Below are 12,955 nucleotides of genomic sequence, written 5' to 3'. Positions count from 1 at the left end.
TATCAGAAAGGATATTAAGGATTATACATGATGAATCATGTAATCTGTGTGGAAGAATATTTAAATAAATGTTAGTTACTATCTTTTTTCATTTGGCAATCAGCTATACTAACTATATAACTTCACAACATTAATTCTATTAGTAAGTTTCTCAACAACTTGTCTTTCCATAAAATAATAGAATTTTAGATACCAGCAGCATAGGACAGTATCTTTTGCTTATTAGTGTTTATTCTCCTCTAACACATTCAGTATATCTCTTCTCCTGATAAGTCTTCATTGGCACCTAGGCACTCATCAACCTTAAGCATACACTGATTATACTTACCATACTATATTTGTCTATGTCTGTCTCTCTTATTATAAACTACATATATTTGTTTATATGTCTGTGAATCTTAAAATTTTCTTAGTAAGTTTGTTGTAAGCTTATGTATGTTTCAGATAGTATAAAGGAGTAAATATATTAAGTAGCTGGGAATCAGGATTCTCACTGTAAGATAAAAAAAGCAACAAATATGGAATGGAAGTTTAGTGATGAACTGAAGGTATCAAAAATTGTTACTTAAATACATATACACATATATGTTTGTTTGCATCCCTGCCTGCTTGTATAAAATGTCATCCTGGCTATGAATCCTTTTGAAAAGGCCACTGAAAAAAACAATGTCAACATAGTAATAATGATAGCACATTTAGCACCCAGATTTTTGGTTTCCAAATATCATTCTTCCCCAGGAAAAACAGACAGTCTTGTGCCAGAGAACAAATAACTAAGACTACGGAAGATCTTATAGTAACCATTTTGAAGGATCTCTCATTGACCAAATTTGGAACAATATGTCTAAATAATAATAGTAATGGATAATACATTAAATTAATAATGTAATCTACTGAAAAGAAAGAAGTATGTGTTAGGAATGGTAAAGTTCTTTATAGAAAAATGGCAGCTAATAAATGTAGAGGGAATTACATAATCACTACCAATGTAATAATTAATTCAGGAAGGACCATGATTAGATGTCACAATTCAGTGTGTGAAAAGGTGTTGGTAAACAGGATATTTGCAAAGTGTCAAAGTAGGTACCTTATTACAAAGAGAACAAGTTTGGGCAAATATATGTTCACTAAGTGATCAAATTTAGCAGCATAAATAATGGGCTAAACTAACATTATGTAGCCTTCCAACATAATACAATGACAAGTACTTCATCAGCTACATACCAGCCTTGCTAAAAACGAAAAAACTAAATCTAGCTATGAACAGACAGACACACACATAGTGGAATTATGCAAGAGAATGAGCTTGACCATTTAAAAATATATAAATTCAATGAAAAACATTGTGAATAGCAAGAGTACTATTTTAAATTATAAGAAAATAGAAGGAATGACAATCAAATACAATATGAAATCCTTAAATGGATCCTGGAGTGAAAGAGGAAAAAAAAGCTTTTAAAATACACACTATGGGGCTCAGAGTGGGGCTCAGAGTGGGGCTCAGTGGTACAGTGCTTGCCAGCATGTGTGAGGCACTGGGTTTGATCCTTAACACTACATAAAAATAAATAAATAAAACAAAGGCATTGTGTCCAGCTACAACTAAAATAAATAAATAAATAAATAAAACATTATGGCACAACTTGGGAACAAAACCATATCACTATGACATGAAACCATATCAAATGTACATAGAGCCATATCACTATTAATATTAAATTTTCTAATATCATGCTGGACCAGAAGATGACCTTGTTCACAGAAGGTGAAGTGAATTATTTAGAAATTAACATCATAACTGCAACTTCCTTTCAATTGGCTCACTTCTACTAATACTAATATATATTTAAACAAATAGATATAGACAAATTTCTATACATACACACACTTATAAGTAAGATAAAGCTAATGTGGCAAATGTTCATTGTTAAACTCAGATGAACTTGTATACAATTGTGTATTGTGCTATTTTTAAAAAAAAATTGGAGAATAAAACATTTTAAAGCAACACGTGGAGAAAAAAAGGTACCTTCAGAGTCATTCATTAATTCACTCATTAATTCAACAAGTATTATTGAGCTACTACTGTTTTCTAAAACCTGAGTTCAGTCCAGGAAATTCAATAGTGAACATGATGCCTATCATAAAGTTTATAGTCAGGCAGATGTCACACATATATACTGAGTAATTTCTGTAGAAAAAGATGACAGGAACAGTGACAGGGAGCAATGAGTGAGGCATCATTTCCTTATGATGAGCCAGGAACAACTTTTCTAAGGAAAATGCCATTAAAGTTAGGTTTTGAAAGAATTTTTTTAAAAACTATATAAGAATTATATAGGAAACTGAAAAAGCTGGAGCACTGTGTAAAGGACATAAAATCAGACTGGAGAGAGGTAAGATCATTCAAGATCTTGAAGAATTGGGAATTTTATTCTAATGGAAAGCCATTGAACAATTTTAAGCATGAAAGTAACATGATCTGATTTATAATTTAAGATTACTCTAATTCTATGAGAAAGGAATGGAAGGAGGCCCCAAATGGAAAAGGACAGAGGCTAGTTGAGCAGGCAAGAGATAATGTTCAACAAATTACACTGGTAGCAATGTAAATGGACAGAAATGGGTAGACTTAAGAAATTGAATAGGAAAAAAGAGATTGAAGAAGTAAAAAACAAAAAAGGAAAAAAAAAGGCAAAAGCAAAGAAGAATTATAAATGACTCCTAAACTAGTTATATGAGGGTCTACCTACATGGGTCTACCATACCCACATGTGGGGTATAAAAATTAAGAAGCTACTTTGCTGTGTTAAATTTGATATACTTGTGAACTATCCAAGAGAAACGTGTATAATATTGGAGCTCAAAGAAGGTTTCATACACAGGAAGCCTTGAAGATAAGATTCCTATATCAATGATGATTCTCAATGATTATTATATTCTACTGCAAACGATAGGAAACTGGAATAATAGTAACTCAAGAAAGAGGTTCATTTTCTAACAACATCCAATTTACATGCAGAAAGAGTGAAGAAATAGTTTATTCCCAATTTAAAATTTTTTTTTAATCTAGGAAAAGACTATATAACTAAATTCAACATGCTAGAAGAATATAATGTTTTCTTTATAAGTTTTGTAGCCCTATCTGACCTTTAAAAATCATGTGATGTATTACTTGGGGAAAATTTTTAAATATAAAAGGGAGATATTGAAATGGATATCAGCCAACTCTTTTGAAAAAAGTCTGACTATGAAGGCCAGCAAAACAGGAGGTTATGGTTTATAAACCTCACCAATATTGACAGGGCCAGATAATTCTTTGTTGTGGGCAGCTATCTTATGCATTGTATGGTTTTGGCATCATCCTTCACTTCTAGATGCCAATAGTCTCCTATCTGTGATAAATTTAAATGTCTTCAGGCACTGTTAAATGTCCTCTGGGATGAAAAATTGCCCCAGTTGAGAACCAATGTAGTGAAGCAATAGGAGGAACACAGGGGCAAGCATGTTTAAAAAACAGAAACAATGCAAGATTGAGGGCCAATGTTAATGATCCTGTTGGGGGAGAGACTTATGATGAGAAGAAACCACTGATGAGGAAGGAGTAAAAAGCAGAGTTACATAGAGTTGATTGAACATTGAAGTAAAGGAGGCAAGCAGAGACTCCTGAGCCAGCTGTGACAGAGTAGCTTATAATAGGATAAACTTCTCTGTGAAAACAAATAAAAATATACTACAAAATCTGGATAAAATAATCAAAATAGTTGTTTAAAGACATTAGGCCTAAGTGTAGGCAGGATCTGAGGAAGAGGACATATGTAAGAAGGGAAGAACATAAGGTGAGCTCCACATTTACCTGGCCTTTTCTATGAAAGTATGAGAGGGCTAGGCAAATCATACCACAAGAAAATAGGTTTGAGTAGAAAATCGAAGTCCCATTTGGCTGAGACAGATTGTTATTTTTGCCTGTCAAGGTAGATAGGATGTGAGGATCAAACTGCAGAGAAGCAGGAACCTTAATTTGGCTTTCAATCTCCCCTTGAGGCACTAGCTGACTCTAATTGCCATCTGAGCAGCGTAAGACATCCAGAATCCCCACAAAAATGCTGCAGATTAAAAGCTAACAATTTGGGCTACAGAGATGTTAGCAACTAAAGAAAGCCACACAATGTTAAGGAAACAGAAGTTGGACTTCAAGACCTTCCATGATCAGCTATGTTAGTGAGGATGATAATAAAGTTGCCTCCTATGAGTGAAGGCAAAATTGAAATAGATCAGCCTTAAGAAGGAATAAGACCCTGTTCATATATTATCACTGGAGAAACACACACGACCCTTTAATTTTCACAGAAAAAATACATCATTTAGAACTTTTCAAGTGCTTTTAAATTGTACTTGAATTGAAACATAATTCACACAAAATCCATCCTTTTGAAGTGTACAATGCCTTTTTATATATTCACAAGGCTATACCACTATCATCATCTATTTTTAGAACATTTTTGTCATCTCAAAAAGAGGAATGACTATACCCATTAGCAGCCTGTCTCCATTACTTCCTTCTCTTCCTTACAGCTCTTGGCAACCGTGGATTTGCCTATTCTGGAGATTTCATATGAATGAAATAATATAATATGTGACATTTTATGACTGGCTTCTATCATTTAGAATAATGTGCTCCAGGTTCATCCATGTTGAAGTATGTAAAAGAATATAATTCCTTTGTACGAAAGAATAGTATTCCAACGCATTACTATAACATTTTTATTTGAATTCATAAGCTAAAACACATTTGAGTTGATTGGGGCTATTATGAATAATGTTGCTATAAACATTTAAGAACCAGTTTTGTATGGATATATGTTTTCAATTATCTTGTGTGTAAACCTAGAAATGGAATTGTGGGGTCAGAGTACTGCTGTAAAATGTTTAACTTTTTGCTAAAAGAGTTACTAAACTGCTAAACTGTTAAAGAACTGTCAAACTGTTTCCCAAAGCAGGCTACTTTACGTTTTCACTAGCAATGTATAAGGGACCCAATTTCTCCATATCTGTGTCAATACTTGATATTATACTTGTTGATTTTTTCCATCCCAGCAAATGTAAAGTAACATCTCAGGATGGTTTTGATTTACATTTTCATTATAATAAATAATGTTGAGCACCATTTTCATTTGCTTATTGGCCATTTGCATATCTTCTTTGGAAAAGGGCTATTCAAATCCTTTGCTCATTTAAAACATTAGATTATAATTTTTAGTTTAACTCAACCAAAGATTATTAGCATACTATAAATGACTGTTTCAATTAAAACAAATTATAATATAGAACCGCATTTTTTAAAACCAAAAGGAAAAAAAATACATAGCATAAAGAGACCAACAAATGATTCAGATATTAAAGTTAACATACAAAGATTTTAAAATAACAGCATTAAGAAAAAGAAAAAGAAGAAGTAATTCACAAAGAAAAATCCTGTGATCATCTCAAATGATGCAGCTGATAACATTCAACATCTACTCATAATAAACTTAAACAAGAGCTTTTACAGCCTGGTAAGGGTTATTTATAAATACAAACAATAAATAAAAAACAACAAAACTCTAGAGACCACGTTTTACCTAATGAGAAATAATGATTTTCACTAAAAAAGGTATGTTGAAAATAATGAGGTTATATCAATCAACTTCAATAATTATTATTATCAGACCATATTAAGAAAGCAAAACCCAGCCATTTTCTTCATTATGAATTTAAATATCAGATCATAAAAAGGATAAAATTAAAAGATATTGCATATATGCTGGCACCACTAACTGTTCCTATAATCCCATATACTCAGTGGCCCATAGATTGAATATAATCATTTTACAAATTCCAGTGGACAATTATTTTCAGTAGAAATTTTATAAAATGCTGACTGTAAAATAAATGCTAAAGACCCAGAATATAAACATTAAGAAAAACAAAGTTGATAGACTTACTTCAGATATCAAGATTCATAATCAACTGATAGTAATTAAGATATTATATTGGGCAAATTCAGACAAATCAATGGAATAAAGAATCCAGGAACAGATCCACACATTGAAGATTATCTAATTTACAAAAAAGGCTCTAATAGAAATGATGATCTTTTCAACAACATATATCTATTTAGAAAAAGAAAGAAAGAAAGAAAGAAAGAAAGAAAGAAAGAAAGAAAGAAAGAAAGAAAGAAAGAAATGGCCACCTTGTCCCACACCCTCAACATACACAAAAATTATTTTGAGGGCTAGAGTTGTAGCACAGTGATAGAACATTTGCTCAGCATACACACAGCCCTGGGTATACACAGAGCTGCCAAAAAAGAAAAAAATGGATTGTATATAATTTTAAATGATAAAACAATAAAACATTTAGAAAAAATGGGGATTATTTATTTTAATTACACTGAGGTAAGACTAATATTTCTTAAATAGGACAACAAGTACTAACACTAACGACTGATCAGCTGGATTATATAAATCATATGTTACATCAAAAATACTATTTAAAAAGCAAAAGGGCAATCTACATGTTGGAAGAATATATCTAAATAAATATCTGACAAAGGCACATACAAATATATATAAGTCCAACAGATCAGTGAGAAAAAAATAACCTAATAAAAAATAAGCAAAATTCAGAGACTTCACAAAAGAGGACATCCAAATTGTTAATGTATTAGTCAGGTTTCTCTAGAGGAATATAACCCATAGAATATGTGTGTGTATGTGTGTGTGTGTGTGTGTGTGTGTGTGTGTGTGCGTGCGCGCTATAAAAGGACAGTCATTAGATTGGTTTACACAATCAGAGATTGGATAGTCCCATAATGGCTATCTATAATCTGGAGAGCTGCTCAGTCCACAAAGCTAGGAACCCCTCACCATTTCAAGGCCTGGCAACTCCTTAAAAAGATGCTAGCTGGAGTTCACATTCAAAAGCTAAAGAAGCTGAACTGTGATGCTCTTAGTCAATGGCAGCAGCAAAACAACCAACCAACCAAAACACATATACACATTAAAAAAAAAAACAAAACCCCAAAACAAAAACAAAAACCCTCAATCTGTTCTAGAAGAATCAATCTTTCATGCACAATATGCTTTCCTCCTCTTCCCGCTTTTTGTTCTATCTAGGCCCCCAAGCTATTGGATAGCACCCCAAGTTCAGAGAAGATCTTCCCTTAGTTTACTGTCCACATGCAAATCGTCTCTGGAAGCATCCTCACAGACACACCTAGAAGTCTGCTTTACTAATTTTCTAAATGTCTTTCTATTAGTTAAGATAATAACCAAGATTAATCAGAAGAGTTTAAAAAAAAAACATAAAAAGCTGGATCCTCAGGAAACTACAAATTAAAACCAGAAAGAGAAATTATCAGAAAACTTCCACTATGGCAAAAACTAAAGACAACAAGCTCTTAAAAAGGTAGAGCAAGTGGAAATAGGAACACTCTTTAACTGCTGTCAAAAATAAATTTATACAACCACTTTGGAAGACTGGTAGTATTATTTACTATTTACTCATAGATTCATATGCCACATAATGAGATGCTTATATTCATCAACAGACCTTTACAAGAACATTCATAGCAGTTTTATTCAAAATCAATCTCTCTTTCTCTCTCTCTCTCTCCCTCCCCTCCCTCCCCTCCCTCTCACAGTGCTGGGGATCAAACTTGGGGCCTTGAGTATGCTGGGCAAGCACTCTACTACTGAGACACATCCCCAAGCCCATTCATAATATATCAAACCAAACAACCCAAATGTCAATCATCATAAAAACGGGCAAGCTTTAGTATGTTCACACACTGGCATACTACACATCAATACAAAGAATAAACTCAAAAGATCTTACAGTGTATGATTCCATTTATATTCTTAATTTTTATGAAAATCAAATAGAAACAAAACTAATCTGAAGAGGTCAAGTCAGTGGTTTACCTTGGGGAGTAGCATCTGAGCTTCAGTGTTAGGAGTGATTACACAGGTATATGCATATGTACAAATACACAATGTGGTATGTATGTATGATACTTCAGTTTTTTTAATGTAAGAAAGAAAGGGAATCAAACAAAAGTAGACAGATTGCTTTTGATAAAAGCTGAAACACTGGGCTCGGGTTGTGGCTCAGTGGTAGAGCTCTTGCCTAGCTTGAGTGAGGAAATGGGTTCGATTCTCAGCACCACATATAAATAAAAAAAGTCCACTGAGAACTAAAAAAAAGTTTTATTCAATGACAACTAGGGAAAAAATGGATTTGGATATTGGCAGTTTTTTCAGTTTGATGGTTGGGCTAATGTTAAATAACCAACTAAAAAGACTGAGGAAAGGGAACACTAGAAACTGAAAAGAAATTAGAGATTTCTTCATCCTTAGAAGGTACTGGGCATAGGCATACAATTCTAAGATCTTGATTTAGATCCAATGACAGAAATAGACCTAAGAGTAATTTCAGACTAATAAAAGTCACAAAGAAAACATCCACCTGATTGTTCACGTTAGAAATTCCTTTGAAAAGAGGAGGCATTTTGTTTCAGAAACCAGATAAAGTATAATATATCAAATGCTAATTAAAAACATAGTTTATAGACATTAATTCATTCTAAAGAGTAAGCAACCAATGAGAAAAGGGATTAGTATCTTTACTTTTTGTTGTTCTGATAGAGCAATGGAGTTTAGCAATTAAAGAAGTGCTCACATAAAGGAAAAGTGAGCAGAAACAAGGAGATGGGGAAGCAGAAAACAAATTAACAACATAGTTTTGCTATATTTACTTTCATTTGGACAAGAAAAAATACATTCTGACATTTCTAAGACCTACATTCAAATTCAAGAATACTTACAATAATATATTTTCCCATAGAAATATGGATATAAAGTAACTGAAAGATATATGTACATTTCAGATCTTAAATGGAAGTTATTGTGACAAGTACAGAACAACAAAGACTCATTAAGATAGGGATACAGGGTGGTGTACACTACTCAATAGCTAAATAATTCACTCTCACACAGCAGCCTCTCCATCAAAGTAATTCAAATTCCTGTCATTTCAAAATCACCTTAGAGGCTGCTCATGAATTGTTCAAATCTATAAATGTTAAATCTACTGTAAGACTTGTACAGGGGTTACTTTTTATTTTTCAGAACTACAAATTCAAAGTGCTCTGATCCCCATAATCTATGAAGATTTTATAAAACCTTTCCATTTCATTCCTAGAGGAAATAACTGCGATCATTTTTGAGGTTTAAAGAAGTGAAGACTGCTTTAAATCTGACTGCAGCTTCCAAATAGCTTGATAAGTGAAAGCCAACCAAAATTCAAAATTCAGATTCTTAAGCTCCCATCACATAGCTAGTGAATGAGACTTTCTGGGAGCAACACCACAGAATTTATAGTTTTAACAGGCTGCCATGAAGGAATTCCAGTGAAGAGCTTTGTGTTGTCATTTGAGACCACAGAAACATACTCGACACTTTCAGAAATCTGATAAAACTTAGCCATTCACTGTTTTTAAAATGAATGTTAATATTGGGATAATTCTATAAATTGTCACATATTAAACTTTAGAATGCTAATATTTCAATGTATTTCATTAATAATGTTATTTTCTTGGGTCCATTTATAAATATGTTTGTCTGTGTGTGTGTGAGAGAGATCAAAACTTTTAATATAATCATCATCTTTCACAAATGTTATTCATCCACCAATAATTCCCTAACCACTATATGATCCATCTTTTCAGAATATAGTAGTTGTATGAGCAATAGTGGAAGGGTATTAACTCAAATGAAAAAATAGCATTTACTGTCATCGTAGAATAACTGACACTGTTGCCAGTCTGCAGTTCATGTAGGCTCTTTAGAGAGAAATGAAGTCTATAAATCACCAAACGAGAAAAATTGACTTAATCACACATTGATCAAGAATTATCTAATATTCCCAACCAGTTCCACCTTACACCTCTTTTTAAACAATTTTTCATTCTCATACTTCCAAAACCAAATTGAAACAACAACAACAAAAAAAACCCTCAACTCTTACTGACATCATTGAGTCTTGTACTCATGTTACAAATTAAATTAGTAATATAGCTTTTCAAGATGAGCCAAATTCCCTATGAGTTAAGGATCCAAATTTAAGTAACCTCTATCAAGATGAAAAGAATATATATCATTGAGAAAATCTCACATATTTATGTCTAATTTAATTAAGGGTTGAGTTTATTCAAAACATTCCAAAAGAAATAACAATGTCTCATCAAATAAGATGCCTAAAATGGAAGGAGAAAAAAAAAAACACTAACTTTAAGACTACTCAGTTAATTGCTGAATAAAAGAACAAATATAAGTAAATGTTTGCCATGTTTAATAAATGATGCCAAATTGTTTTGAACAGAAAATTATTTTAAATAAAAAATAGTTAAGTAGTAAATATACAACACTGACTTCTATAGAAAGTTATCCTGAGATAATAAGCTTCCTAGCTAAATAATTTGAAATTACACATAAACCAAATATTTTAGACCTAAAATGCAAGTAATTATGAGGATAAGAAAAAGGTGTCAGTCCATTTATTTCATAGTAAACTCTTTTAATCATGACTGCAGAATTTTAAATAATTTTTAATAGTTAAACTATAAATAGAAAGCTAAAGAAATCCTTCATAAATCAACATAATTTAGTTCAGGAGAAATATTTTTAAGCTTTCCCATTCCTTCATTTAAAATGTAGTGAAAATGAAGAAACATATTTTGGAGTACAGCAGCTTGGAACCAATTAAACCAAACACATTAATAATAACAAGTTAGGAAGAGTCGATGAAAGAGCTCTACGTAAGTTTATTGTATTTTGCCTGTTGACTTTTCCAATAAAGACCTTATATGGAGAATAAAAGGTACTACATACAATCAGAGGCTACAGGTACATGAATACATCATGTGTAAAATGGATGTTTATATTTTATCTTTATAACTTCAAGAAAATATTTTAGTCATTTATATTTGGTTAAAAAAATGTTAGCTTTAAAAACATTTAGACTGAGGTTAAGGCCATTAAATATAAGGCTACTAAATCACAAAACAGGATAAGATAAAAATCAAGTTCTATGAATAAATATTTTTAAATTAAGTACTCTAGGATCATAACACTGACAACACTAATTATCTTTTCTACTCTTGGCAGTTATGTTGCATACTGTTTGGGTGACTGATGGGATAATTTGACTTCATTTTCTCTCAGTTTATTCTGGATCGTGTAAGAGAAGAATATTAAAATAATTAACACCTCTAAACAAAGTACTTGATAAACTTTTTGACTGAAATAAAATGCTAAAAATATTCACTAATGTATTGATTCTAGCACAAATTACTGAAGCCTAATGTTCTAAGGAAAATCTTGACTTAGAATCACTGATTTTTAAAAATAAGTCATTCAATATTAATATTAACTATTCTAGGACTTTTACAAATTAAATCATATCATTTCAAAAAAACTCCTTTTATCAGCACTGTGAGCCAGTATTATCTTAATTACCAAAAATATATGTCCATATATTTTATATTATGTTAGACTCACCAAAACCATTTCATTGGCAGTAATAGAAGCAATCAAAAATAGTAGGTAAACTGTATGACAACACAAATTATTTCAATTCCATATATATATATATATATATATATACACACACACACACACACACACACACACACATTTTCATTACTTTCATAATGACCCTAAATACAAAAGAATGTAACAGTGCTTAAATTAATATTTTATCTCAAATATGAATCTTTACTAATAGTAAATAGTCTGTCACTCAACTAGGGTAGGTAGAAAAGCATCATTAATCAACCTTTCTATTTGAAAAGCTTAATAAATTTTGAATCAGTTTATAGTTTGTCACATAATTTATAAATCACATAGCTTAAAATAAGGTCACATACTATGAATAATTAATACAAAGCATACATAGTCTTTGCCTTGATCACCTGATTTTTTGTTGTTGTTTATAAAACTAATCACAGTTAGCAGGGTAGAAATTGCTTTGAGCTTCATGAATGACATCCAAGAGATGGGAAAGGATTAGTTCTCAGTTGCTGCCAGTTATAGCGCCAGGTGGCTTTTTCTGCAGTGAAGGTGTTACCGATAATCCCATTACACTGGTACTAAATCTTGCAGACATCAAAATTATCACCAAGGTTCCTTTTCATCCCATCCTTTCCAAATGACTGGAAGTCGCTTCACCTGAAAGAAGTCAAATCCACATGCAGCTGCTGTTTTAGCAGGCAGCAAACTCCCTGAGAATGCCAGTCATGATTCAATTTTGCTGTGCTGGTGGCCCCCTATTCCCTGTCCAATAATACATCTGTTAAAAAATCCTACAGCTACAAATCAAGTTTAATCCTACCAGGGACCTCATGTTGGTCTTGTCTTCCAAAAAGGCAGCAGGTTCTGCTGTCTATCTCTGCTAGTGTCTGGGGAATACCCTTTAAATCCCAGCCCTACTTAGAAGAATAAGCTAAGGATCACAAAACATGACCTCAAAAACCCTGATATGACTATATTCTGACCCAGAGGCATTCATTCTAGGTGAAGATTAGAACTTTGCATAATAAGATTACACAGCAAGTGAATGATATCAAGGGACTATCCATATGCAGCCGCCTGGTTTTGTATAGACAGCCTGTGCTGTGCAATATGCAATGCAGACGAAAAAGAGCTTGGTCTTTCTAGCTGAAATAAAATAGATTCACATAAATTAGTTGGCCATTTCCAGATTCCTAAATCCCCTATTACATCTTTTATTGACAGCTCCTGTGAGGATAGCACAAATGTTATTCCTTTTTATTCTGTGCTTCTATAACAATCATGCTCTGTAATTGAAATGTACATAGATTATGTCTAGAAATTAACATCTTGTTTGCTGTAAT

The 12,955-nt window shown here is 32.3% G+C and overlaps 1 protein-coding gene across 8 annotated transcripts in view; it reads right to left on the bottom strand.

The window, feature by feature from the left end:
• Immp1l (inner mitochondrial membrane peptidase subunit 1) overlaps positions 1-12,955 on the bottom strand; it is a 74,679-nt gene that overhangs the window by 33,871 nt on the left and 27,853 nt on the right. Inside the window, exon 1 of one of the 8 annotated variants that reach the window (XM_026404112.2) lies at positions 12,014-12,141. The exons of the other annotated variants lie outside the window; for them this stretch is intronic. Coding sequence (XP_026259897.2) covers positions 12,014-12,089 — 76 coding nt within the window. The 5' untranslated portion in view covers positions 12,090-12,141. Of the gene's footprint in view, positions 1-12,013; positions 12,142-12,955 lie in introns of those variants that run through there. 8 annotated transcript variants of the gene reach the window in all.

This window comes from Urocitellus parryii, chromosome 4 (genome assembly GCF_045843805.1).
Source record: "Urocitellus parryii isolate mUroPar1 chromosome 4, mUroPar1.hap1, whole genome shotgun sequence".
Classification (NCBI taxonomy): domain Eukaryota; kingdom Metazoa; phylum Chordata; class Mammalia; order Rodentia; family Sciuridae; genus Urocitellus; species Urocitellus parryii.
Note: the sequence above shows the minus strand (reverse complement) of the source record. Positions and strands in the feature narration are given on the sequence as shown.